General features: G+C 48.7%; 2 protein-coding genes across 2 annotated transcripts; both read left to right on the top strand.

Moving 5' to 3' along the window:
* The first annotated feature begins 11201 nt into the window (after positions 1-11201).
* On the top strand, positions 11202-12497 carry LOC137824831 (predicted GPI-anchored protein 58). Its single transcript, XM_068630508.1, has 3 exons — positions 11202-11325; positions 11515-12215; positions 12315-12497. Exons 1-3 carry the CDS (start codon positions 11202-11204, stop codon positions 12495-12497), a joined length of 1008 nt encoding a protein of 335 aa, XP_068486609.1.
* Positions 12498-20929: 8432 nt separating this feature from the next.
* Positions 20930-26139, top strand: LOC137823624 (monodehydroascorbate reductase 4, peroxisomal). The gene is made up of 7 exons (XM_068628832.1): positions 20930-21444; positions 21776-21827; positions 22794-22874; positions 23688-23806; positions 24183-24402; positions 24565-24683; positions 25198-26139. Exons 1-7 carry the CDS (start codon positions 21325-21327, stop codon positions 25921-25923), a joined length of 1437 nt encoding a protein of 478 aa, XP_068484933.1. The 5' UTR covers positions 20930-21324; the 3' UTR covers positions 25924-26139.
* Positions 26140-26586: the final 447 nt, after the last annotated feature.

The following is a 26586-nucleotide window of genomic DNA, read 5'->3' as shown; positions in this document are numbered from 1 at the left end:
TAAAAGAAGGGGACCCCGTAGTTGGCCCGTTCGTCTCCACACACTGACTCCCCTAGAGTGCAAGGGAGCACAACAATGTCGTCGTCGTGCCTCCTCGCGAAGGCACGGTGATTATAGGAGCATGAATCCCCTTTGTGTTCCCTTATGGCCCTGGTGGAGAGTAAGCAGGAGCATTCGTCAAGAAGCTCCCTCGAAGCCCAAGGATACAGGTCCTTGGGGTTGACCCTGGGGGGAGTAGAACGAGAAGACATTCTTAGACAGAATCAGGGAGGTTTGAAGTTTTGGCAAGGGTAAAACGCTGGTGGGAACGAACACTGGAAGAACTCTTCGCGAGAAGAGAAAGGGTGCAAGCAGAAAGGGTGCAAGTAGGTTACGAAAAGCGCAGAAATGATGAGGACAGTTTCAAAGCTTTAAAGAATCAAATATTGCGGTTAGAGCGCCAAACGACGCAAATGGCAGTATTGCAGTTATAGCGCTAATCGACGCGAATGGATGCACCGCACGATCGAGCCACGTGGCAGAAGATGGAAGGATGGCCCTGGCACCACTGGTTAAAATCAGAAAACGTCGTATCGGCAGAATGCCCAATGGTACGATGCGCCGTCGAGAGTGGGTCAGGGGCACAGTAGGAGTCAGGACCAAGTCGAATGACTGAACGTCCCATCAGCCATACAAGAAGCGCCATGTGGATGGCGCAGGCAAAACCTTGAGCTCTTTGCTGTCCTCAAGCGTCGACTAGGGCCAAGGTCAAAGTCAATGCCAAGGTAAAGATAACACCCAAGGCGACGCCAGCACGAGACGCCCGGGGCGTCGCTAGGAAAGACGCAAAGGGCGACGCCAGCATGAGACGTTGCGGGCGTCGCCAACCCAAATATCAGCAGTGCCGCCTCCCCGATACCCACAGGTAGGAAAGACTGCGGAGGGAGACGAAATCGAAGAAGGCAAAGCTAGTTACTGGCGTCGCCTCCCCGATACCCACAGGTAGGAAAGACTGTGGAGGGAGACGAGATCGCCAAACGCCAGCGAATCACTGGCAGGGTTGTTCCCCGATACCTATGGGAAGGAAAGACCATGGAGGGAACAACCCCCCCCCCAAGAGCACTCGGCGTTTTAGACATCCGGGGACGATACAGCGCTGCTGTAGCAGGCCTCTCCTTAAGCGTGGGCGCCGGGCATTAAAAATCAAGGGACGGATCGCTTGGTGTTAGAGACACCCCATGGACGATACGACCCCATTAGACAAGCCTCTCCATGGGCGTGGGCATCGACGCGTAACGGGTATAGTACAGGCAAAACAACTGAAGCACATGAAGGCAAAGGACGAAAGTAAAATCGCACAGGCAGAATTCCATATCGCAATGGCACGAAAGTAATCATGCAAAAACCCAAAGTTGTAACGAAAGTGCAGACGATTCAAAGAATTACAAGTTTATCAAAGAAGGTTAGAACAAGTGTAAAGGAATAAAGTGATAATCGAGGGTGGCGGTTCAATCGTCCATTTCCAGGGGCATGACTTTTCCATCAACAATGTGGTGAGTGGAATCGCAGTTGGAAATGTCGATCCCCGGATTCATGCAGACAGCTTGGGCCAGAGCCTCCTGGAATCCCTTCTCGAAAGTGCCCGCCATGTCCTGGATGAGGGTCTTTTTGTCCTTCTCTAGCTCCTCAATGGTGGCGTCCCCCGAAGCTACCTGCTTCTCCAAAGCCTCCTTCTCCACGCGGAGCCGACTGACCTCGACCTGTAGTCTATCGTAGTCAACCTGGAGAAGGCCCATAGCTTTGGCCTGGGTAGCCATCTCCCCCTCCATCCGTTCCAGTCTGTCAGCTTGCTCACAGCATCGGCTCTTCAAGTCCTCTTGAACTTCCTTGTAAGCTTCGACCATGCCCTCGAGGCCTGTTACTTGGACTTGAAGAGTGACTTCTCGAGTGTAGAAGTCAGCCTGGAACCCCATCGCCTCTGCCAATTGTTTTTCAGCCTCTGCTCTGGACTCTTGTGCCTGTTTCAGGGTGGTTTGGTAATTTTCGTTTTGGCGTCCCAGAACCTTCTTTTCCTCCTCCAAGGCAGCAACCCTTGTTTCCAAGGCCTGGAGGGTTTGAGTTTGCAAAACAGCATTTCTGGCCTGGGCACGCCATTCAAGGGCCACCGCCAAGAAGGTTCCCAAGTAAAAAGGCATGCCCTCCTTCCTGTCGGAGCCCTCTGGCATTGTTCCACCACTGAAGCCCCTCATCAGATGCATAATTGGAGGAGGGATGGCGATAAAATCAGGGGCGGCAGCGACGGGGGCAGGAGAAGCAGAGACCTCTGCCGGGGGCGGAGGTGGAGCAGACTCGGCACCTTCGCCTATATCCTCTTGGACGGTTGTGGGGGGAAGGGAAGTAGCGCTGGGAGGGTTGTCCCTGAAAAAGTCCTCTCCCTGGGGCGACGCCTCTGGTAGGAGGGGAACCCTCGCAGATTTCCTCCTCTTGAAGGGTGCCACGCCATCCGAGTCTTCATGGTCGGATATGATCTCCAAGACCCGTTTCCCTTTGTTGAGGGGGGTTGGGGCCGGCGATGAGGCCACGGCCAGAGGAACGGCGGCGATGGGCAGAGGAGAGCCGGGAGTCTAAAGCGCCTCAGGGCTATGTGGGGACGGTGAAGATGAGCCTAGTGGAGTTTCGGTAGTGGTCGGTGGTGGCAGAGGCAGGGTTGATGGGGGGTTCGGGTCAGCAGCAGGGGCAGAAGAGGCGCCTGCTTTGGCAGCACAAGCGTCCTTTATCGCTTTCGCCAGCATCATCCTTTTGGAAGCGCCCATCACCGATCCTACATTCAGATAAACCAAGCAGCAGAAGTCAAAGCCAAAGCAATTATGCAAAATCACAAAACGTGTAGAAACGAGAGACGCGAATCACATGGTATAATGGAAGAAAGGTGAAAGAGGCCAGAGGAACAAACATCTGGTAGTAAGGTACAGATAATGAAAGATGGTAAGGGGAGGGTCTCCATACCAAAATATGTGGTCAGGGCGTGAGCGTTGTATTCGCTCGCGATGAGCTTCAATGTATCGAAGAAGATCCCCAGGCCAGCCAAGGCCTTGCACACCTCCCTGTTAGCAGGGGATAGCTCATCCAGGGTTTTGGCCCTGAGCAGCTTAGGGTGCTCCGTCCAGTACAGGGGAAAGCCGTCTAAGGCTGTGGGGTCGTGCTTGGCGCTGCACACCCTAAAGAATTTTCCTTTCCAGTTTTTATAGGAGTTCTGGAAGAGGGAGAGGATGATCCTGCCTGCGATGTCGGAGAAGCTTACCCAAAAGCTTTTCCCCTGTTTCTTCACTTCGAAGAAATGCAAGAAAACATCCACGGAAGGAAGGATGCCCAAGTGCCCGCAGAGAATTTGGAAGCCCCTTACGAATGCCCAGCTGTTGGGATGGAGCTGGGCGGGGGCTGTGTTAATTTCAGTAAGGAGTTCCCTCTCAAAGGGCGTAAATGGGAGGCGCACCCCAACGCGTTGAAACACCGTCTGGTACATGAAGAAGGGACTCCCCTTTCTAGGTCTATCATCCACACACACAGGTTCCCCCGGTCGGCCAGGACGAACGGAGATGTGCGCGTCGTGAGTGCGGCAAAAGGCATTAAAGTTATACAAGTGGGGATCCCCACGATGATTCTCCAGGTCCTGAAAGGATGTCAGGCTGGTGCACCCGTTCAAAAGCTCGTCGGGGGCCCATGTATAGAAGGCTTTATAATTGGACTTGGGGGTCTTGGGGGGAGAACCAGACTTTGCGTTCGGGCGCGTCATGGTGTGAATAAATAGCTGGAGAAAGAAGAAAGGAAAAGGTTTTTAACAAAGTGATGCCAAGACAGAAAAGGGGGTAAAACCCCAGGAAATACTACCCACGCGAGAAAACCCAGAAAGAAGGAGAAGGGAACAGAGAAGAAAGGAGAAGCGGAAGAACACAGTAATGCATAAACGTAAACAGTCCCAGGCAGTTCAATAAAATATGCAATGCGACGAAGGAGAAGAGTCGGGATGTGCAAAAATCATACCTTTGTTTTCGAAGTAAGGGAGGAAGGAGAGCACGAAAGAAAGAGCAGAAGTTACAGGGAAAGGGTTTGAAGGCGATGAACAGTGCGGAGATGCAGAGAGAATGGATGTAACAGTGGTGTGAGCGCGGGGTTTGGGGTAACTTGAACGTTACCTTTGCAACCCAAGAGGCGCTAATCAGGAGCCGTGAGATTGTGCCGCGTGTCAAAGGATTAAGCGCTCAAGGGGAGCGCAAGAGACACTAGAGGCTGGCCATGTGATGAGCCACGTGGCGCACGATTAAGCGTAGCCCCAAAGGGCGTTATTTTCCCCACTTCAGAGGATGTCCAATCAGCCATTAAAGAGCGCCCCTATGGTTCAGAGAGTGTCACGTCAATAATTTGAGAATTGTTGAGTCAGCAGGGAATGACACGTCATCAGGGTGACACGTGGACGTCGTGGGCGAGCCCTTAGTCTTTGCGCTGAAGACAAGTCTTCGACTTAAGACTGGGGGGCTTCTGTACCGTCCCGTATTCGGGCGTTGACAAAGTCAAGGTCAAAGTCAACACCTGGAGTCAAAGTCAACACAAGGCGTCGCCTAGGTGAAGAGACGCCAAGTTCCAGCGTCGCCAAGAGGAAGCGTTGCCAAGGCAAGGCGTCGCCTAGGTGAAGGCGTCGCCCAACCAGGGCGTCGCCAAGACCAAATATCACTAAGGCAAGGCAATCACAGTGTGGTTCCCCGATACCCATGGGTAGGAAAGACCATGGAGGGAGCGACGCCGTGGGAAGGCCTCAAGTCCCGATAATCCGGGGTAGTGATAAAGAGAAGGAAAAGGTGGCTTCAAGGCCATAGTGATAGCACCAGTGTAAGGCAGCCTGACTCGTGAAGTACCCCTGCCGCCTCAGAGACGCCTTTGGGACAGATACGACTCAAGGGGAGGGTCACGCCCAGGGTAGCCAGGTGCAGGGTACGAGAGGAAGGCAGATACGCTCTCAAAGTGAGTCACTAGATGATTGGGGCATGAGTTGGCACCCAAAAAGTCACCCCTTGCGCAGTAGCACTCCCAAGCAGGAGGACTCACACGTAGAAACGTCCCCAAATGGGCAGAAACGTCCCCAGATGGGGTCACGGCGCTGTGAGGCCCTCCACGTGTTCGACAGCCAGGTCAGAATAGAAACACCATTTAGTCAGGTACCAGGTAATTAAAGTCATTCAATATAGTTTCTGTTTCGAGCGTTTAAGGTACTATAAAGGCTCCCAAGCGTTTCAACGTCTTAAATGCGCTACGTTTTCTAAATTAGACGCGTTAATTAAGTGCGTTACGTTTTATGATTAAAAGCGCTTTAAGGCGCTTTAAATGCTTGGGCAGTTTAAATAGCGCCGAGAATGTTGGAAACAGGGTTCGAACTTTTGGCTAATTTTCTAGAAACACTCTAGTTGCTTGCTCGAGCCTTGAGGTTTTGGACAAGGGACTAGGGAAGGATTTTGGCCAGAAGGAGAAAATATACACTAGACACAATTTCCTTTTTACCACCTTCAGAGTGCCATACGCGGTGCTCCGATACGGAGGTGCATAGTTTTTGGTGTTTCTTGCTGGCTGACTTGAGCGTCGGAGTGCAAACGGCCGCTAGGGCGCCCTTTTGTCCTTCTTTGCAGGAATCCACAGGTGATCAGTGGGAAGGAGTCCCTAGCAGATGGTCGAGGTCGCGCACGAAGACGTCCCAGGTCAACCGGACGGAACAAGTTTTAATCGGCGGAGTGAGGTTTTCCACCATTCGTTCAAGCTTCCGATCGATTTTCTTGGAGTTTTCTTGCCGTTCGCGCGGTGTTCAATCGGTCGTTCGGTGTGTTTCTGTTTGATTGCGTTTCTGGTTAGGGAATTGGGGGCTTGCTGAAGAAGTGGTGGTTCTGAGGTGAAGTCGCAAGTTTCTGTGAAGGTTTCGACGTCCGAGTCTATCGGCGTGCTGTTGCAGTTGCGTTTGCGGAGGCCTTAGGGAGTTTGAGGACTTCTGACCGGTTGTTTGTTGGATCGACCGTTGCTGAAGCAGATTTTGTTCGTCGAACTTTGGTTTGCTGAGTTTTCATGAGAAAGATGAGAAGCAACCGTTCAAGTCCAGTTGTGCCAGTTGCTGCTGAAGGCGCCATGACCATGGCGCAGATGATGGAGATCATGCGTGCACTGCAGGCGAATGTGGAGGCCTCGCGCGTAGAGCAGGCAAAGATGCATGAGGGCCTAGTCGCCTCTCAGGCCAGGAATGAAGAGCTCAACAAAATGAATAAGGAGTTGCGTCAAGCTCTTCAGGAACAGAGAGGCCGCCCGGTCGCTGAAGAGGTCGCACCGTCGTCGCCACCTCGTGTTTTCCCTATGCCATTTGCTCAGGCGATCACAGACACGCTTATCCCCGCGAGCGTGGTACCCGTGAAGGCTACTTTCACCGGCGTGGAGGACCCTGAGGCACATCTCACCACGTTCCACACGCAGATGATGCTGTCAGGAGGCTCGGATGCTGTATATTGCAAGATGTTTGTGAGCACGCTCCAGGGAACAACGTTGGAATGGTTTGTGAGCTTGCCTACAGGTCACATAACCAATTTCCAGCAGTTTTCAAAGATTTTCGTCGAGCAGTACATTGTGAACAAGGCGCCACCTAGGGTGTCTTACGACCTGTTCGACATAAGGCAATACCAGGGAGAGTCCCTCAGGGACTATCTGAATCGTTTTGGAGCACAGATGGTCCGCTCGCCTGCGAAAGACGAGGAGATGCTGGTATACGCCTTCAAAAAGGGCGTGCTGCCGGGACCTTTCTGTGAGGCGCTGATCAGGGCCCACCCCGCCAAGTTTGCTGAGGTTAGGCGACTTGCGGTGGCCCACATCGCCGACGAATGTGAGGTCGCCGAGAAGAGGGGAAGCGTGGCCCCTGCTAGGCCACGCGCCCAGACCAGGATCCAGCAACAGAGGGTGCTGGAGACAGCGGCGGCCAAGAGGGATCAAAGGACTCGCCATCCTTATGATCCAAGGAAAAACAAGGGTAGGGGCCCAGGGCGCCCCAGGGAGTACAATCGCCCGCCAAAGCATAAGTTTGTCATGGGGTTGGCGGACCTGATCGCCATCCCCAACATAGCAGCCAGGCTCAAGGCACCTGAGAAAGTGGGCGACAAGGTGTTAGGACCAAAACCAGACGCCTGGTGCGAATTCCACCAGAGTTTTGGTCACACCGTCGACTCGTGTTTGGCACTGGGATACCAGCTCGACGACCTGGTCAAGAGCGGTTTCCTGAATGATTACCTGCTGGACAGGAGGACGAGGGGCGCGTCGAGCTCCCAGCCGGCGGGTGGTGAGGCTCAGTAGCATGAGATGCCCACTCATGGAGAGATCCACACCATCGCAGGAGGTTTCTCGGGTGGTGGATGCACCGCATCACAGAGGAAGAAGTATGCAAGGTCTGTGATGACGGTGGACATGTTCGAGGACCACTCGCCAGATGTGGACATTACGTTCACAAGAGAAGATCTCAGGGACGTTGTGCCTCATGACAACGATCCCATAGTTATCTCGCTTGTCACAGCGGGGAGAAAGGTCCACAGGGTACTGGTGGACCAAGGAAGCTCGGCAGATGTGATGTTCTGGCCGACTTTCACACAGCTGCAACTACCCCTTGACCAGCTGAGGCCCTATGGAGGGTGCTTGTATGGGTTCGCTGGCGATCAGGTGGAGGTTAGGGGGTACATCGAGTTAAGAACTACATTCACAGATGAGGCGGGCTCGAGGACGGAGAAAATCAAGTACCTCGTCGTGAATGCTCCCTCAGCATATAACATTCTGTTGGGAAGACCAACACTCAACAAAATAGGAGCTGTGCCCTCGACCAGGCACATGAAGGTGAAGTTGCCGTCTATGGAGAGGGTGGTGATCACCATCAAATCTGACCAGAAGGAAGCGAAGAAGTGCTATGAGAATAGCCTGAAGAATAAGAGGTCAGTAAGTTACATCACAACCACCCCGCCTCCCAGAGTGAAGCCTAGGTCGACGTTGGTGGAGGCGACAGCCGGTAGCGATGTCGTCATGGTAGATGCTGAAGCAAGGGAGGAGAACGCCGATCGGGAAGAAGAGGCAAGGAACCGCCCAGAGGAAGCGAGGGAACTGGGAATTGCCAAGGTGGTGATCGCCAGGGAAACCCGACCCAAACCCGTCGAGGAGTGGCTCGAAAGGGAGATCGGGGGAAAGGTCTTCATTTGGAGGCTGAACTCCAAGACCAGATCGCCAAGGTGATAGAGCGGCATCTGGATGCTTTTGCATGGTCTACTTCAGACATGCCGGGAATCGACCCCGACTTCTTGTGCCATCACCTAGCAATGGACAACCAGGTCAAACTAGTGCGGCAGAGAAGAAGGAAGTTTAACGAGGAGAGGAGGCAGGCGATCAGGGATGAAACACAGAAGCTCCTCGCCGCAGGCCATATCAGGGAAGTTCAGTACCCTGAGTGGTTGGCCAATGTCGTGCTGGTAAAGAAAAGCAATGGGAAGTGGCGCATGTGCGTCGACTTCACTGACCTGAACAAGGCTTGCCCAAAGGACTCGTATCCTTTGCCAAGCATAGATGCCCTGGTCGACAGTGCTGCAGGGTGTAAGTTGCTGAGTTTCCTGGATGCCTTCTTGGGGTACAACCAGATAAAAATGCATCCGATGGATGAAGAGAAGACCGCCTTCATGACCGAGAGATCGTGCTACTGCTACAAAGTGATGCCCTTTGGGCTGAAGAACGCGGGGGCCACGTACCAAAGATTGATGGATAGGGTACTTGCACCAATGCTGGGAAGGAATGTGCAAGCGTATGTGGATGATATGGTCGTGACCTCGCCGGAAACGAGCAAGCACGTTGCGGACCTGGAGGAGTTGTTCACCACTGATCCTGCCTGTTGACCAAAACGCTGGAGCTTTGCCTCGTCAAACTTAGATCGACGTATGCGCCGTGTTAGCCTTCGTCCTTCACCGCGATCCACCTCAAGAACCTGCAAAAGACGAAACGGCGCCGCTGCGGCCGATCGCGCTCCGACGCCCAAGTCAGCGACTGAACCACCAATTACTCAAGAGTAAAACTCAAGAACTCTAAGGAACCGTAACCAGTTCTCTCTCAGTGTACTCTCGTTCTCGCAGTTGTAAAGAAGTAATTCTAAACGCGTGCGTACCTCAGAAGTTCGTTGGAAACTCTTATATACCTGGATACTTTCTCTCTCCTGGCAGTTACACATCTGGACACGTGGCTCGCATCCAGCTGTACACGTGCCTTCATCTGGAGCATCCTTGACTTGGGCGCTACTTCTGACTCTTCTTTGGCTAAGTTACTTATGCATGATACTACTCAGTGCATAGTTGCCTTGGAGCGTGATCTCTTCTGGACGGCGAGTTCGGGTGCCTTCGTACACACCTTCCCTGTGGTCTCGCCGGCCGCCTACATGATCTGCCCTACCTGCGTCACCGTGCATGTTCAAGTGTGCTATCTCCCGAGCTCGTTCTCTAGCCAACTGGGAAATGGCCATCTGCCTTCATCTTCGGCGATGTCCTTGTTTCGGCGATCTCTAACCACTAGGTCGCCTGGATTCACATCTGGCGACTTCATCTTCAACCCGGTGACCGCCGGTTTTGGTGTGATGGAGATCGGAGCACGCCAACTTAATAACTGGCGACTACACGAGCCCCCCGACTTCCTTCCTTTCTGCCAGCCAGGCGTCCCCTCAACACGCCTATACAAGCTTGATGCCACGTCATCACTTCCGACTACCAGGGCGGTACACAAGCCCCCCAGTCTTAAGCAAAGACTTGTCCAGCGAAAAGACTAAAGGAGTCACGTCAATACCGATCTACGTGGCGCTGGCGCAGAATTCCAAACGGTTGTACTTTCTGCTTTCCTGACGCTCCACCAACCACTCTTCCAATCGCTCGACACGTGGCTTCATCAACGATGACCTTTAACTGTCGTTTGCGCTTCCAAAACCCATTCGAAAAACCCTTAAACCCATTTCACTTCTACTGTTCCATCACTTCTTTGCTTTCTCAAACGCTTCAAGATTCTTCCACAAAACTCACGACGCTCTTCAACCTCCTGAATCCTCAACTTCCTCCATCGTTCTTCCGATCATAAAAAGGTACTCCCTTTACTTTTTCTGCTGAGTTTTCCTGCATTTTAACCGATTCGCATCATCCATTAACTGTCTGGTGCATACGCTGTGGGTTGTTTCTTCTGTTTCTCCCTTCTCGTAACTTAGGGCTTCATCTCCATTACAACGAACCTTCGTTCGTTCGTTTTTTCACCTTTCTTTCACGATCGAGTCAGCCTCTGCGAACCCTGCTCACCTTTCCTTTTCTTTTTCCTTTGCAGTTACCGCGATGGCTCGCTCAAAGATCACCCCAAATCCTCCTCCCTCGTCACGAAACCCTTCATCTCAAGCTCACAACCCACCGCGAGCACCTGGTGCTTCTTCTTCCCAGGCTGAGAGGCCTGCAACCTCTCGCCCTAACCTGGCTCAGGCTATCCCACCTGTTGCCGGAGGAGCCTCCGCCCCCACTCCAGATTATAAAAAACTTTACCCTTGGGCCAGCTCAGCACTGCTGAAAGAAACGTCTTCGATAAACTCTGAACCGGCGGTACTCCGACTAAGGAAAGGGGACCAGTCGGATCTTTCCTTTCACAAGGAGCACGATAGCAAGGTGACCGTGCTGCCTTGCTACCCTGAGGAGCCGATCTGTGCTGACGACAAAGCAAGCGGTGGCGGGTCGTTCTGCTTCCTCTACACCACGTTTTTCAAGAAGGTGAAGCTCCGACTTCCCTTCACTCGTTTCGAGCGAGAGCTGCTAACCGAGCTCGATATTGCCCCCGCCCAGCTTCACCCCAACAGCTGGGCGTTCATAAGGGCGTTCCAAATCATGTGCGCGCATCTGGGGCTACCAGCGTCAGTGGACGTTTTTCTTTTCCTTTTCGAAGCCAAACACCCGGGAGATCGCGTGTGGGTGAGTCTGAACGGGATTGCTGGGAGGTCGATCCTCTCTATCTTCCAGCAATCCTACAAGGATTGGAAGGGCAAATTTGTCCAAGTGCGCCCAAACGACCAGGACGCCTCGATGCTCGACGGGTTTCCCTTGTACTGGGTAAACAAGGGAAACAAAGACGCCAAGGGAAGCTTCAGGAGGCCAAGAAGTCCTGACAGCATGGGTGCTTTGGACAAGGATTTGTGCCTCTTCTGGAAGAGCGTGGCGGATGCCAATATCACCTTCCTCACCACTGCGCTCATCTCCTTCGAGTTCTTCGAAGATCAACTCGAAGTTCGCATAGGTTAGAGCTCACCTCAGTGTCTAAGTCATTATACTTGACGTTACTTCTGCTAACTGTTTCTGGGCGTCTTGTTTGTTGTGCACAAGACTTTGGTTTTATTTTCTGCACCACTTGTCTGCTTTTGTTGCATACTGACTTATGTGTTTATCTTTTTCTCTGAGCTAACCCATGTACCTTTGCATTATGCAGATCGTATGTTGGGCAAGGGAAAACTGGCTAAACTGAGGGCGCTCTCCCGAGCCCATGGGTTGGCATCGGGTTCCCAGACCGTGCCAAACTCAGTGGTGGAGATCGCCGCCGCCCAGGGCAGATCGCCCCCCCAAGGCCCAGCTCCTTCCGAGGCTCAGCCTGCCAATCAGTGCAAAAAACTCGTCCTCAGGAAACCAAAGAGGAAAACCCCTCGAGTGGTTCATGAGGATGAAGAAGAAGACGATGAGGCGACTGAGGACGGCCTCATCACTAAGAGGAAGAGGGTGGCGCCTTCTTCACCACCTGGTCCACCTCCTCCCCCAACATCAACACCGCCTTCCACACCCGCTCCACCTCCAAAACTGCTTCCTGCCCCAGCTCCCACCTCGCCAGTCCAAGCAGTTCCTCTGGCATCTGCACTTCCTGTGGTTGAGGCTGCCGAGCCCAACTTTATGGAGAACCCCCCGAGCGCCTCCACACCCTATGTATCAGCTAGAGGGGGTCCTCCTTCAAACGCCTCAACCGCAGATGCTGCACCAGGCGGGAATGAAGGTGCGCACAACTCGCCTATCCTCATCACCGAATCCCCGACGTCGCCACCACGCCAAGAAGCTCCCATTCAACAACCAACTCAAGAAGGTGGCGGCGAGAACCAACAACAAGCTCCCCCGGTGCTTCCAAAGACAAACCTCTCCCTTGAGGTAAAAAGGGTGTGGGAACCCTTCTCAGCGAAACTGAAGATGATGGCGGAGGATTTCCCCTCCATCATCTCAAAAGCTGTGGAGAGTTCTTGCAAGAAGCTCCAGGATGACATCTCCGTGCTCCAAGAGGAAAATCGCACAATCAGGATCGAGGCGGAGAAGTTATCCTGCAATCTCATGCTCGCGGAGATCGATCACTCCCGAGTGGAGGATGCCATGAGCACTGACTTCGGGAGGCACGCAAGGAGGCCACCGATCTACGCCATAAGGTGCAGCTCTTAGCTCAAGAGAAGATCGAGCTGGAGAGCAAGCTGGTCCCTTATCGCGTCAAAGTGGCTGACCTGGAGGCGTTGATCAAAGCAGACGCCGCCAAGGTAAAAAACCTCGAGAAAAGGTCAGCAGATCGGGAGGTCTTTTTGGGCAAAGTGGAAAAGGAGAGAGACGACACCATGGCTAAACTCGCCGAAGCCAACAAGGAAAGTGGGAAGGTCGCCGCAGAGCTGATCCAGGCGCAAGCAGAGAACAAGAAGGTTACTGAAGACCTTCTTCAAGCTCGGGAGGGAGCTGAAGAACTGAAGCAGCAGAATGAGGGGCTCAAGAAGCAGATTGAAGAACTTGAGCTGAGCTCCGCCCAGATTCTCGCTGCTGGATTCGATGCTGCCCGGGAACAATTCGTCTGCTTGTACCCCGACTTGGATCTTTCCATGGTGTCTCTCAACAACGAGGTGGTGGACGGGAAGGTTGTTCCTTCTGAAGACTGATTGCTTCCCTCCATCCACAATTCCTATGCTTTCTCCTTTAGATATACTTACTTGTAATAAACTTTCTCTTTTCTTGTACATGTATACTGAACTGGTGTTACTTTATGCTATGACATTTTCCACTTCTTTTTATGCTCTCTTCTTGTTAACTTTATCTTCCTTGCACAAACCTCTTTAGACAAATTAACTTAGTAACTTCGTAAACGCAATTGTATACTACCCGCCTCGAACCATCAGTTTTCAAACAATAACACTCTAACAACTTGTTACCTCAAGGTAATGAACCTTAGCGTGAAATCGCTCTTCAAATAACGAACTTCAATCCAACTAATGGCTTAAGACACAGCTCATCTGATCTGCCTTATCAAAACGGGTCTTGGCTTTCTTGCCATTGCTTGAATTTTTCCTGGTCGCCAAAGACTCTTGGCGATTATCAGCTTCCTCTTGCCTTCACAACTTGGCCATTGTTCCTTTATCTGGGGGCAGAGGCGCCTTTCGGATCCTTCTCTACCTCCCTGAGCTTCAGAACAAAAGATCGGGTGGCTAGGCGTTCTCTTCGAACCTACCTTAGCCACCCTCCAAACTTCTTCCACCCTTTACACCATACCTGAACTCGTTCGAGACGAGAAGGATTTTATCTTGCCTGAACTCGCTCATCGGCGAGAAGGTCTTTAACTCGCCTGAACTCGCTCGTCGGCGAGAAGGTCTTTAACTCGCCTGAACTCGCTCATCGGCGAGAAGGTCTTTAACTCGTGCCTCTACATTGCCCCAGGGGTTACATCTTCTCTCCCCCAGAAACACTGAGGACTTTTTGTTGGTGCCTCTACATTGCCCCAGAGGCTACATCTTCTCTCCTCTGGAAGCACTGAGGACTTTTTACTCTTCTTCGCTTGCACTCGCTCGACGGCGAGGAGGTCTTTATCTCGCCTCAGGACGCGCGAGGGCGTTGAGGTCTTTTAACTGGTGCCTCCGATCGCCGAAAGACGATGAGGACTTTAACTTTAACTGATGCCGCCAATTGCCGAAAGACGATGGGGACTTAGAAACCTTTTAGAAAGCATGCAATATATCTTTAACTTGCATTAAATCACATATAAGTGACAAGGTCTTTCTTCAAAACTTTCGGAAAACAACAAGCATGCAATCTAAAACACTTTAAACTTCGAAAACTCTTCTTTATTGGGCGACCTCATTAAAAACCCTCCTTAGGGAAAAAAGAGTGCCCCCTCCAAACTGTTTTAACAGAAACATTGTAAAACTCTTCGTGTTTGTTTTTACTTACAAAGCTCTTAACTGTAATATAACTTGAGGTGCGTGGCGTTCCAAGTGCGAGGAATCGCCCCTCCTTCCAATGTCTCTAAGCGGTAGGCACCGTTCCCGAGCGCCTCGGTTATTCTGAACGGTCCCGTCCACTTAGGCGACAGCTTATTCTCCATCTCGTACTGGTGGGCCTTCCTCATCACCAGGTCGCCCTCTCTGAACTGTCTTGGCATCACCTTCGAGTTATATCTTCGTTCAATCCTTCTCTTCACCGCCTCAGCTTTCAATCTCGCCTCCTCCCTGACCTCATCCAGCAAATCCAGATTCAGCCTTTTTTCCTCATTCGAGTCTTCCGCTACAAAGTTCTGGAATCTCGGCGAGCTCTCTTGGATTTCTACTGGAATCATTGCGTCGCATCCATAGACCAAGCTGAACGGGGTCTCATGGGTTCCTGACTGCTCGGTGGTGTGGTACGCCCAGACTATACGGGGTACCTCCTCAACCCAACTTCCTTTGGCTTTCTCTAGTCTTCTCTTCAAACCTCTTAGCAACACCCGATTGGCTGACTCTACTTGGCCATTCGTCTGAGGGTGCTCGACGGATGCAAACACTTGTTGAATTCCCACCCCTTCGCACAGCTTCTTCAACAGGTGACTTGCAAACTGAGTCCCATTGTCCGACACCAGGCGCTTGGGCACACCAAACCGACACACAATGTTCTTCCACACGAAACCCTCGATCTTGTGTGCGGTGATCTGGGCCACTGGCTCTGCTTCGATCCACTTGGTGAAATATTCAATCGCAACCACCAAGTACTTCGTCTGCCTGATCGCCAGCGGGAACGGTCCCAGGATGTCGATTCCCCATGTATGAAACGGCCAAGGGCTGTAAATCGACTTCAACTCCTCGGGAGGCGCCTTGTGCCAATCGGCGTGCTGCTGGCATTGTTTGCAGCACTGCGCATACTTCTTGCAGTCTTCTCTCATTGTTGGCCATTAGTAACCTGCACGGAGAGTCCTTGCGGCCAGAGCTCGACCCCCGACGTGGCTTCCGCATATCCCTTCATGGAGCTCCGCCATAATTCTCGTGCACTTCTCACCGTGTATACATTCCAGGAGTGGGTGAGTGAACCCAAACCTGTACAGATCGCCATCAATCAATGTGTACTTGCTGGAATTTTTCTTTACCTTCCTAGCTTCTGTTGAATCCAGCGGGAGGAGGCCATCTGCCAAGCACCGCTTGTACTGTGTTATCCAAGTGTCTGGCTCATGGGTGGCGCAGACCTGCATCACGTCCACCTTCTCTCCTCGACATGCTCTAATTCTCGGCGATCTCAGAGTTTCTTGCGTCAAAGACTTAAGGCTTCTCGCTGCTCCCTCCGTCGACTTGCTTATCTGAAGGACCAGGTGATCTGCTACAAATGCCCTCGGCGTCTTCAGAGTTTCTTGAATCACCGTCCTCTGCCTACCCCCCTTGCTTGAACTGGCGAGCTTAGCAAGCAAGTCAGCTCGGGCATTCTGTTCTCGGGGCACATGTACTACTTCAAAAGAGGCAAAGGAACTCTTCAATTCCTGCACATACGCCAAGTAAGCCGCCATTTGTGGATCTTTAGCCTGGAACTCGCCTGTTACTTGCCCTGTGACTAGCAGCGAGTCACTCTTAGCCATCAGCACCCTAGCTCCCATCTCCTTGGCCAGCAAAATTCCGGCGATCAGCGCCTCATACTCTGCTTGATTGTTACTGGCTTTGAAGGCAAATCTCAAAGATTGCTCGATCAGCACGCCATTGGGCCCTTCTAAAATGACTCCAGCACCGCTACCCTGCTGGTTCGACGATCTATCCACCGAGAGTACCCAACTGCCCACTTCACCATTCTTCCCGCAACGTCAGGTTTCTTCAAGACCTTCTGGATGGGCAGGTCAGTCATCACCAGTATTGTGAAGCTGTGGAAGTAGTGGCGCAACCTCCTCGCCGAAAACACCACAGCCAGCGCAGCCTTCTCCAGGGCCTGATATCTCGTTTCTGGGCCCTGCAACACCTTGCTCACAAAATAAATAGGCTTCTGAGCCTGATCTTGATCCTGGGCGAGCACCGCACTCACCGCCCTCTCAGTCACAGCGAAGTACAACCTGAGAGGGATTCCCGCCAGCGGTTTGCACAGAACCGGTGGGCTCGCCAGATACTCCTTCAGCTTAACGAAAGCTTCCTCACACTCTTTCGTCCAAGCGAACTTGTTATTGCGCCGCAGACACTGAAAATAGGGATGCCCCTTTTCTCCGCTAGCTGACACGAAGCGAGATAGGGCTGCCATCCGACCTGTCAGCTGCTGGACTTCTTTTACTGTAGCCGGGCTTCTCATCGCCAAGATGGCGGCACACTTGTCTGGGTTAGCTTCTATTCCCCTTTCAGTCAAGAGAAAACCCAAAAACTTTCCAGCCTCCACGCCGAAAATGCATTTCTCCGGGTTGAGCTTTAACTTGAACTTGGCGATCGTCGTGAACAATTCTTCCAAGTCTGCAACGTGCTTGCTCTTCTCCTGCGAGGTCACGACCATGTCATTGACGTAGGCTTGCACGTTCCTTCCCAGCATCGGTGCAAGTACTCGATCCATCAACCTCTGGTACGTGGCCCCCGCGTTCTTCAGCGCAAACGGCATCACCTTATAGCAGTAGCACGACCTCTCCGTCATGAAGGCTGTTTTTTCTTCGTCCATGGGATGCATCTTGATCTGATTATAGCCCGAGAAGGCATCCAGGAAACTCAGCAGCTTGCACCCTGCAGCACTATCAACCAGGGCATCAATGCTTGGTAAAGGATACGAATCCTTTGGGCAAGCTTTATTCAGATCGGTGAAATCGACGCACATGCGCCATTTCCCGTTACTCTTCTTCACCAGTACGACATTTGCCAACCATTAAGGGTACTGGACTTCCCTGATGTGGCCTGCAGCGAGGAGTTTCTGGGTTTCGTCCCTGATCGCCTGCCTCCTCTCCTCGTTGAATTTTCTTCTCCTTTGTCGCACCGGTCTCACCATGTTGTCCATCGCCAGATGATGGCACAAGAAGTCGGGATCGATCCCGGGCATGTCCGAAGCGGACCAAGCAAACGCGTCCAGATGCCGCTCAATCACCTTGGCGATCTGGTCCTGGAGATCGACCTCCAGGGATCTTCCGAGCTTGAAGATTTTCCCTTCGATCTCCTTCTCGAGCCACTGCTCAACAGGTTTGGGCCTGGATTCTCTGGCGATCACCGCCCTGGCGATTCCCTGTTCCCTTGCTTCCTCAGGGCGATTCCGCGCCTCTTCCTCCTCCAGGCCAGCATTCCTCCCCCCCAGCTCATCGTCTACCATCTCTACATCCCTTGCGGCGGCCTCCTCTGTTACCGGCGGTCTGGGCTTCACACCGGGAGGTGGGGTGGTTGTTACATAACTCACTGATCTTTTGTTTTTCAGGCTATTCTCATAGCACCTTTTCGCTTCTTTCTGATCAGACTTGATCGTGATCACCACCCCTTCCATGGACGGCAACTTCACCTTCATGTGCCGTGTCGACGGAATGGCGCCTATCCTGTTAAGAGTGGGCCTTCCCAACAGGATGTTATATGTTGAAGGGGCGTTTACGATGAGGTACTTGATTTTCTCCGTCCTCGACCCAGCCTCATCTGTAAACGTGGTTCTCAGCTCAATGTACCCCTTGACCTCCACCTGGTCACCAGCGAACCCATACAAGCACCCTCCATAGGGCCTTAGCTGGTCAAGGGGCAATTCCAGCTGTGTGAAAGTCGGCCAGAACATCACGTCTGCCGAGCTTCCTTGGTCCACCAGGACTCTGTGGACCTTCCTTCCCGTCGTGATCAATGAAATAACTATGGGATCGTTGTCATGAGGCACAACGTCCCGAAGATCCTGCTTTGTGAACGTAATGTCCACTTCCGGCGAGTGATCTTCAAACATGTCCACTGCCATCACCGATCGCGCATACTTTTTCCTCTGCGATGCGGTGCATCCGCCACCTGAGAAACCCCCTGCAATGGTGTGGATCTCCCCATGGATAGGCATCTCGTGTTGCTGGGCTTCCCCACCTGCTGGCTGGGAACTCGATGCTCCCCCCGTCCTTCTATCCAGCAGATAGTCATTTAGGAACCCGCTCTTAACCAGATCGTCGAGCTGGTATCCTAAAGACAGACACGAGTCCAGGTTGTGGCCAAAACACTGGTGGAACTCGCACCAGGCGTCCGGCTTTGACCCCAGCACCTTGTCGCCCACCTTCTCAGGCGCCTTCAACCTAGCAGATATGTTAGGGATGGCGATCAGGTCCGCTAGTCCCATGACAAATTTGTGCTTAGGCGGGCGATTGTATTCCCGGCGTGCTGGTTGTTGGCGCGCTTGGCTTCTTCCCTTATTTCTCCTGTCGTAAGGATAGCGAGTCCTTTGGTCCTTTCTGGCCGCCGCCGCCGTTTCCAGCACCCTCTGCGGCTGGATCCTGGTCTGGGCGCGTGGCCTGGCGGGAGCCACGCTGCCTCTCTTCTCGGCGACTTCACTCTCGTCGGTGATGTGGGCCACCGCAAGTCGCCTGACTTCAGCAAACGTCGCTGGATGAGCCCTGATCAAGGCCTCGCAGAATGGCCCTGGCTGCACGCCCTTCTTGAAGGCATAGACCAACATTTCTTCATCCTTGGCCGGCGATCTGACCATCTGCGCTCCGAAGCGATTGAGGTAGTCTCTGAGGGACTCCCCATGGTACTGCCTTATATCAAACAAATCATAGGACACCCTAGGCGGTGCGTTATTCACAATGTACTGCTCGACAAAGATTTTCGAGAATTGTTGAAAATTGGTTATGTGGCCATTAGGCAGGCTCACAAACCACTCCATCGCCGTTCCCTGGAGCGTACTCACGAACATCTTGCAGTAGACGGCGTCTGACCCTCCCGACAGCATCATCTACGTGTGGAACGTGGTCAGATGAGCCTCTGGATCCTCCACGCCGGTAAAAACAGCCTTAACCGGAACCACGCTCGTGGGAATTGGCGTGTCGGTAATCGCCTGAACGAAAGGCATCGGGAACACACGAGGTGGCGTCGACGGTGCCACCTCTTCAGTAGAAGAACGTCCCTGCTGCTCCTGAAGAGCTCGACGCAGCTCCTCAGCTACCTTGCTGAGCTCCTCGTTCCTGGCGCGAGAGGCGACCAGGTCCTCATGTATCCTTGCCTGCTCTACGCGCGAGGCTTCCACGGTTGCCTGCAACGAGCGCATCATCTCTGCCATCTGCGCCATGGTCATGGCGGCGTCGCCTTCAGCAGCGACAGGCGCCACGGGACTGGAACGATTGCTTCTCATTTTTCTCATTAACTTCAGCGAACCACAGGAATACAGCAAACAACACTTCAACCACGATCGAATCGGCGATCAATCGGAGAAAACTCAAGAAACTGCGCAAGAGCTCAAGAACACCGAAAACCTTCGCAGAAAACCACAAAAGAACTCGAACTTCCACCAAACAGATTGCGCGCAAGCGACAAAAGACCTCACTCCACCGATTGGAAACCGAACAAACGGTACAAAACGCAAACTCACCGAACGAAACTCAAAGAAACTGCGAACGACGGTTGCACCAGCACGCAACCACGCAGAAAACCTCGAAAGCTTCCACGAACTCACGCTGTGGATGGGAGCAAGTTTTACACGGCCCCACGGTGGGCGCCTGATGATCCTGCCTGTTGACCGGAACGCTGGAGAATGCCTCGTCAAAGGATCGACGTGCGCACCGCTTATCACCTTCGTTCCTCCCCTGGATCTACTTCAAGAACCTGCAAAGAAACGACACGGCGCTGCTGCGGCCGATCGCACTCCGACGCTCAAGTCAGTGACGGTATCACCAAATACTAAGAACTAGAACCGTGCAAATCCTCTCACAATCAGCTCTATCACTCGCAAGCGTAAAGTGTATGAACTGAACGTGCGTACCTCAGAAAGTCTGTTCAGAACTCTTATATACCTGGTGGCTTTCTCTCTCCTGGCAGTTACAAACTTGGACACGTGGCTCGCATCCAACTGTACACGTGCCATCATCTGGAGGCTCTCTGACTTGGCGCTGCTTCTGCTCTCATTTTGGCTAAGTTACTTATGCATGGTACTGCCCAGTGCATAGCTAACTTAGGAGTGCGATCTCTACTGGAACTGGCGAGTTAGGGCCTTCATACACCTTCCCTGTGGTCTCGCCGGCCGCCTTCATAATCTGCTTCTCCTCCATCTTCGGCGATGTGCTTGTTCTGGCGATCTCTGACCGCTTGGTCGCCTGGGTCTGCATCTGGCGACTTGATCTTTAACCTGGCGATCGCCTATTCTGGTAGACTGGAAGTCGGAACACGCCAGCTTAACAACTGGCGACTACACGTGCCCCCCGACTTCCTTCCCTTCTTGCCAACCTGGCGCCTTGTCAACACGCCTACACTGTAGCAGGATGCCACGTCATCATACCCGACTACCAGGGCGGTACATTATTGAATTGAGAATTTAATGTAAATGTAGTATAATAAAATTATTTATATTTTTATATATTTGTAAAATTTTAAGAACCTATAAGTTTGTGTTTTATTTTAATTTTTGACCTCATAAAATCTTTTAGCTGAATAATTAAAATTGAAATAGTTGGGGTGGTTTTAATAAATTAATCAAATGTTTGATGTGTACCAAAACAACGTAGATTTGGTGTGGATAACAAGATGGCAACGGTAAGACGAGATGAATGGCTGCGATGGGTCTTATCTATGGCATATGCATCAGATCGTTGGTAACAATTTTAAGAAAAAAATCGCTTATATCTTAAAAAAATGCAATGGATAATTTTATTAAAATATGTGGAAACGATGGAGTTGTGTTTGCAGAGGGTATGATTTGGGGGTATTAGGGTAAATGCAGTAGTTATCTCCGTCGTGGTTGTGGGTCCCGTTCGTGATCTTCAGATTTTGTGGGAGTGTCTTGAATGAAAGCGCTCCCAAAAAATTGAGCACCCTCGATTTTTAAATTGAAGATAAATATAACAGAAGACGTTTCGTTGCGTTGCGTTGTGTGGATGTGAAGTTGGGAAATGGGGAGAGCCTTTGTGTATGTGATTCTTGGGGGAGGCGTGGCTGCTGGCTATGCTGCTCTTGAATTCGTCAAAAAAGGGGTCTCTTATGGTGAACTCTGTATAATTTCCGACGAACCAGTATGAATAATTATTTCCCTTTTTTTTTAAATATCTTAAGCTTTATTTGTTCTGGTAATGTAAACTTGCTTTGCACAATTGAGTTTTGTTGTCACCTCTTACCTTCAAATCATTTGGAGTGTTTAATTTTGTGTTTTCCAATGTTGGTTTTGAGTTGCTTTTGTGATTGATTTCATTAAAGTTAGATTATTTTTCTTATCAATTGATGATGACCTTGTCTATTTCATTCACTGACGTAAAATTAAGTTTTGGTTAAAACCAGAATATTTCTATTTCTATTTCTTCTTTATGTGGTCACAAGTATGTAAACATTCTCAAATGTTTGTCTCAGGTTGCTCCTTATGAAAGGCCTGCATTGAGCAAAGGATTTTTGCTTCCCGAAGGTATAGACTCTTCTTTGTGTCAGTTAATCCTTTCTTTTGCAACATTTCTGTTTATTAAACAATCTAATCCTCTAATTAGGACTTCTGTCTAAATTGAAAATGCCTCTCTTATTGTCAAATGGCTGAAACCTGTATAGTTGTGTAAGTCTTAACTCTCTGTTAACTGATATTTCTGTCATGTTTTAAAATTTGAATGCCGCAGCCAAGATATCTGACTTCATTGGGGGACTGCTAACTGCGTCTGTTATTGTTGAGACTTATATCAAAACTTTGTTGCAGTGCTCTTGATAATTTCTGTTTACTTTTGTAGAACAGTAACTGTATTATTTAGTTTTCGTTCCTTGTGTTTCGCCTATTTATTTTTCAAAATAATCTGATATTTATAGGTATGGATAAGTGAACTTGACTGGTTAAAATTGGAGGATTGTGGTTGGCTGGGTTCAGGAGTTTAATGGCCAATAAATCTGAGACACTTCGGTCTAAGACTTTGCATGTATATATTAGAAAGTGTAGGAAGGGAAATTATCAAAATTAGGGGCTGAAAGTTAGTCAGCTAGTTGGAAGGGATCTGTCCTGTGTAAGGATCCTTATAGGGAAGGAATAGGTTGGAGTATTTGAGGGAGATTTTGGCATTCTGTTACTTTCTTATATAAGATTCATAGAATTGCTTTGCATTCTCTGGGGGAGCCTGGCTCTGTAAGTACAGGAGAATAATTTTTCTTGTAATAGATCAGTTTACAGTAAATAATATATATATACCTTTTCCATTTCAAATTCTCAGTCCTTAACAGATTGGTCGGGGAACAAAGGATGATACTTGCATTAGGTGGATTTCATTTCCTTACTGTTCAAAATAAGATAGATGAATCTACTTACTTCTGTGGCGTCTTTATTTCTTCCATCCGTTAGCTTTTTCAACAAATATTTTGTAATGAGTTGTTGCTGAAATATATTTGCAACATACAGCTGCTGCACGGCTTCCATCCTTTCATACCTGTGTTGGTGCAAATGAGGAGAGGCTAACTCCCAAATGGTATAAAGAACATGGTAATTATATTGTTTTTACATCTTGATGTATTCTTTTTTTTGCTACTTATCTTCCCCCATTTGAAATGAAATGGAGTGATTGATTTCTTTGGCTATTATTTATTTTGTGCTGCATGTATTAATTCATACTGCTATGATCTAGTTCGGTAGTTGATTCCATCTAGATCCTGCAGTCTGACTGAATCAACATTTCCTAAGTAAAAATTCTTTGAACACAATATTACTTGGTTTTGGGCTGAATTGTTTTATATTGAGAAACAAGGAAATGCTAAATAAAATAAGTTAAGTTAATATGTACACGTTAGCTAGCTATGTTTACTGGTAGATGTTAATATGAAAAGGCATGGAGTGTCACCTCTGATCTGCTTTGAATTTATTTCCTTGTTTGATCATTTGTCCAGGAGAATTAGTGTTGTGACAAGGCAATCTATTTCTGGCAGAACCTAAACTTCACCTCCCAACATGTGCAACATTATATTAGTAGTTTTTTTTCTTTTTACAAGTGGTGGTTATCTCAGGTTGCAGCACCGATATAGGATAAGTCATTTGTTGTTCCTAAGGTGAAATTAAGAAAGGACCAACTTCAATGCATTGCTTGATGATTTGTTTATTGAAACTGGTTATTAGTATTCATGTATGCTTCTAGAAAGTAACTTCCTGTTTTATATTTCCAAATATTTTCTTCATTTAATGATGCTGGTTGCTGAAAAGTAGTTATTATTTGTCTCGGTTTAATGTTTCCATAATGTCATTTAAAGCAGTTGCTATCCTGAATATCTGATTATTTTGCAATTGCTATTGTTTTATTTTCAGGGATTGAATTAGTTCTTGGAACTGGAGTTAAATCTGCTGATGTGAAACGCAAGACACTTTTAACAACAACAGGAGAGACCATAAGTTATAAGTTTCTTATTGTTGCTACTGGTGCACGGGTATTAAAACAAATCTCTCGGTCATAATTTACTTACTTAAAATAATCAGTTTGCCTTCTCGAAGGGCTTACATACCATGGCCTTGAAAAGAAAAACAAATGAAAGAAGTTGTGACTATTTGCTATGTATTTCTAATATTTTTGTTTTTTATAGACATTAAACTTTGTAATCCACTATCACTGCCTTTGAAAGAGATTTGAAAACTTTTACTTCCTAGGAGCTTCTTGTTTAACCTATGAACAACTTATCTTCTCCTTAAACATATTAAATACTAGAATTGGAATAATTTGAGGATAAGCTCACCAACATATACCTAGATAGTGGATCATTTGCTTTCTTTACAGTATATTAAGCACATATGCAATGTCAAGTGTAGGCTTTGAAGCTGGAAGAATTTGGGGTGAGTGGATCAGATGCTGAAAATGTCTGTTATTTAAGAGATATAGCAGATGCAAATAGGCTTGTCAATGTTATACAATCTTGTCCAGAAGGGAATGCTGTTGTCATTGGTGGTGGATACATAGGCATGGAGTGTGCAGCATCTCTAGTGATCAATAAAATAAATGTAACAATGGTCTTCCCTGAGGAACATTGCAGTAAGTAATATTTTTAACTTTTATCAACTCAAAATTTACGCATAATGTATGAGTATGTTTATATCGGTCAGTTATTCTGAATAAATTTCCATCTGTGGCTATAATGAATGAAAACAACTTCAAAAACTGAAAGACATTCTTAATTTTTTGTTTATCTTGCAGTGGCTCGTTTATTTACCACAAAAATAGCAAACTACTACGAAGAATATTATAAGTCAAGAGGAGTAAACTTTGTTAAGGGAACTGTGATGTCATCATTCGATTTTGACTCCAATGGGAAGGTATTTAAACTTTTTTTCTAACATTTCCTCACTTGAGATGTGTGATTTATATGAGAAAAAAAAATCCTATTGTCCTAATAATAAGATTTGATAATTTTAATGATAACTCCATAAACAAAAATAGAGGAAGGCCAAGGAAAACTCAAAATGATTAAAATCACTTTGATCTAAGACAATTCCAAAATTTTATAACGGATAGGGCCTTTGTTGTCGTTGGAGAAAAAGGCTTTCTATTCTATAACGGATAAAAGTATGTGAGGTTGATTGCGTCAAACCTTTACCAATTCATAGTGGAAAGTTAGTGAATTATCATGAAAAGGTTTTGTAATCTCCAAGCCAGTAGATAGTGGCTTCATGTTTATTAGTTAGAAGTGAAAAGTTCCTGGTTGATAGGATGATAACCAACCATATCCATATCCTAGAAGAAAGTGATTAGTAAGAACAATGCCAATTTGACTATGTTTTAATATTATTGCTATTGCTTCAACCTATAACTGACTGGATCTTTTGACAGGTTACAGCTGTTAATCTTAGAGACGGAAGCACGCTATCTGTGGAGATGGTTGTGGTGGGAATTGGAATACGTCCAAATACAGGTCTGTTTGAAGGCCAGCTCACTTTGGAGAAAGGTGGAATCAAAGTAAATGGGATGTTGCAGTCAAGCAACAGCTCAGTCTATGCCATTGGAGATGTTGCAGCTTTTCCAGTCAAAGCATTTGGGGAAACTCGAAGACTTGAGCATGTTGATTCAGCTCGAAAGTCTGCAAAACATGTAGTTGCAGCCATAATGGAACCAGACAAAACAGGAGAATTTGACTACCTTCCTTTTTTCTACTCCAGAATCTTCACATTGTCTTGGCAATTTTATGGGGATAATGTTGGGGAAGTTATATATTACGGAGATATGTCAGGCAGTGCATTTGGAGCATACTGGGTAAGCAAGGGTCACCTTGTTGGGGCTTTCCTTGAAGGTGGAAATAGAGAAGAGTATGAAGCTATAGCTAAGGTCACTAGGTTAAGGCCAGCAATTGAAGACTTGACTGAACTGGAGAGACAGGGTTTGGGGTATGCAGTTACAGTCAGCCAGAAACCAGTGGCGTCACCCGCAGTGGAGGTTAGGGCCTCGGACCTACTTTTGGAAAAACCATTATATGCTTGGCATGCTACAGCTGGGGTTATTATTGCGGCATCAATAGCTGCATTTGCATATTTTTATGGAAAAAAGCGCCGCAGATGGTGAAAACATTTCACAAGATTACCAGTTTATGGGTAAGGGTGTGAACGGATTTTAGATCGATCTTCAAGCTGTAACATTGATAAGCTTAGGATTAGGATATTTTGACATGTTATTGTATCCGATCCATTACTGGATGACCATTCTTCAGTTCTATTGTTCATACGGTTGTTGTACCAAAAACAAAAGCAAAATATATAAGTGGGCATCATTTGGAAGATATACCCATAGGAAGAGTCCGTGTATTATCTACTAATAGTTTCGGTTTCTGAAATGCTAATCTGGTCATCACCATCACGACAATATTGGATTACTTCTTTTTTATATATAAAGGTTTTTCATTTGAAAACATCGCTTCGAAACAATGTAATTCAATCAAATCTAAACACGGCAAACCAACCCGATGATTGAAAAAATCCTTCTTAACACAGAGGTAACAAATGAAACCGTTTAAAATCATTTTTCCAGTAAATTTCTAGATTTGTTAAATATCAGGACACTTGTTTTCTTTTCTATAAACATTAGTTACACACAAAGTCAATAACTCTACTCATAGCTCAACAACAAATATTGAAAAAATCCTCCCTAACACAAAGGGGTAACAAATGGAACCATTTAAAATCATTTTCTAGATTTGTTAATCTATTAGCACACTTGTTTTCTTTTCTA

This window comes from Phaseolus vulgaris, chromosome 8 (assembly GCF_000499845.2).
Source record: "Phaseolus vulgaris cultivar G19833 chromosome 8, P. vulgaris v2.0, whole genome shotgun sequence".
Classification (NCBI taxonomy): Eukaryota; Viridiplantae; Streptophyta; class Magnoliopsida; order Fabales; family Fabaceae; genus Phaseolus; species Phaseolus vulgaris.
Note: the sequence above shows the minus strand (reverse complement) of the source record. Positions and strands in the feature narration are given on the sequence as shown.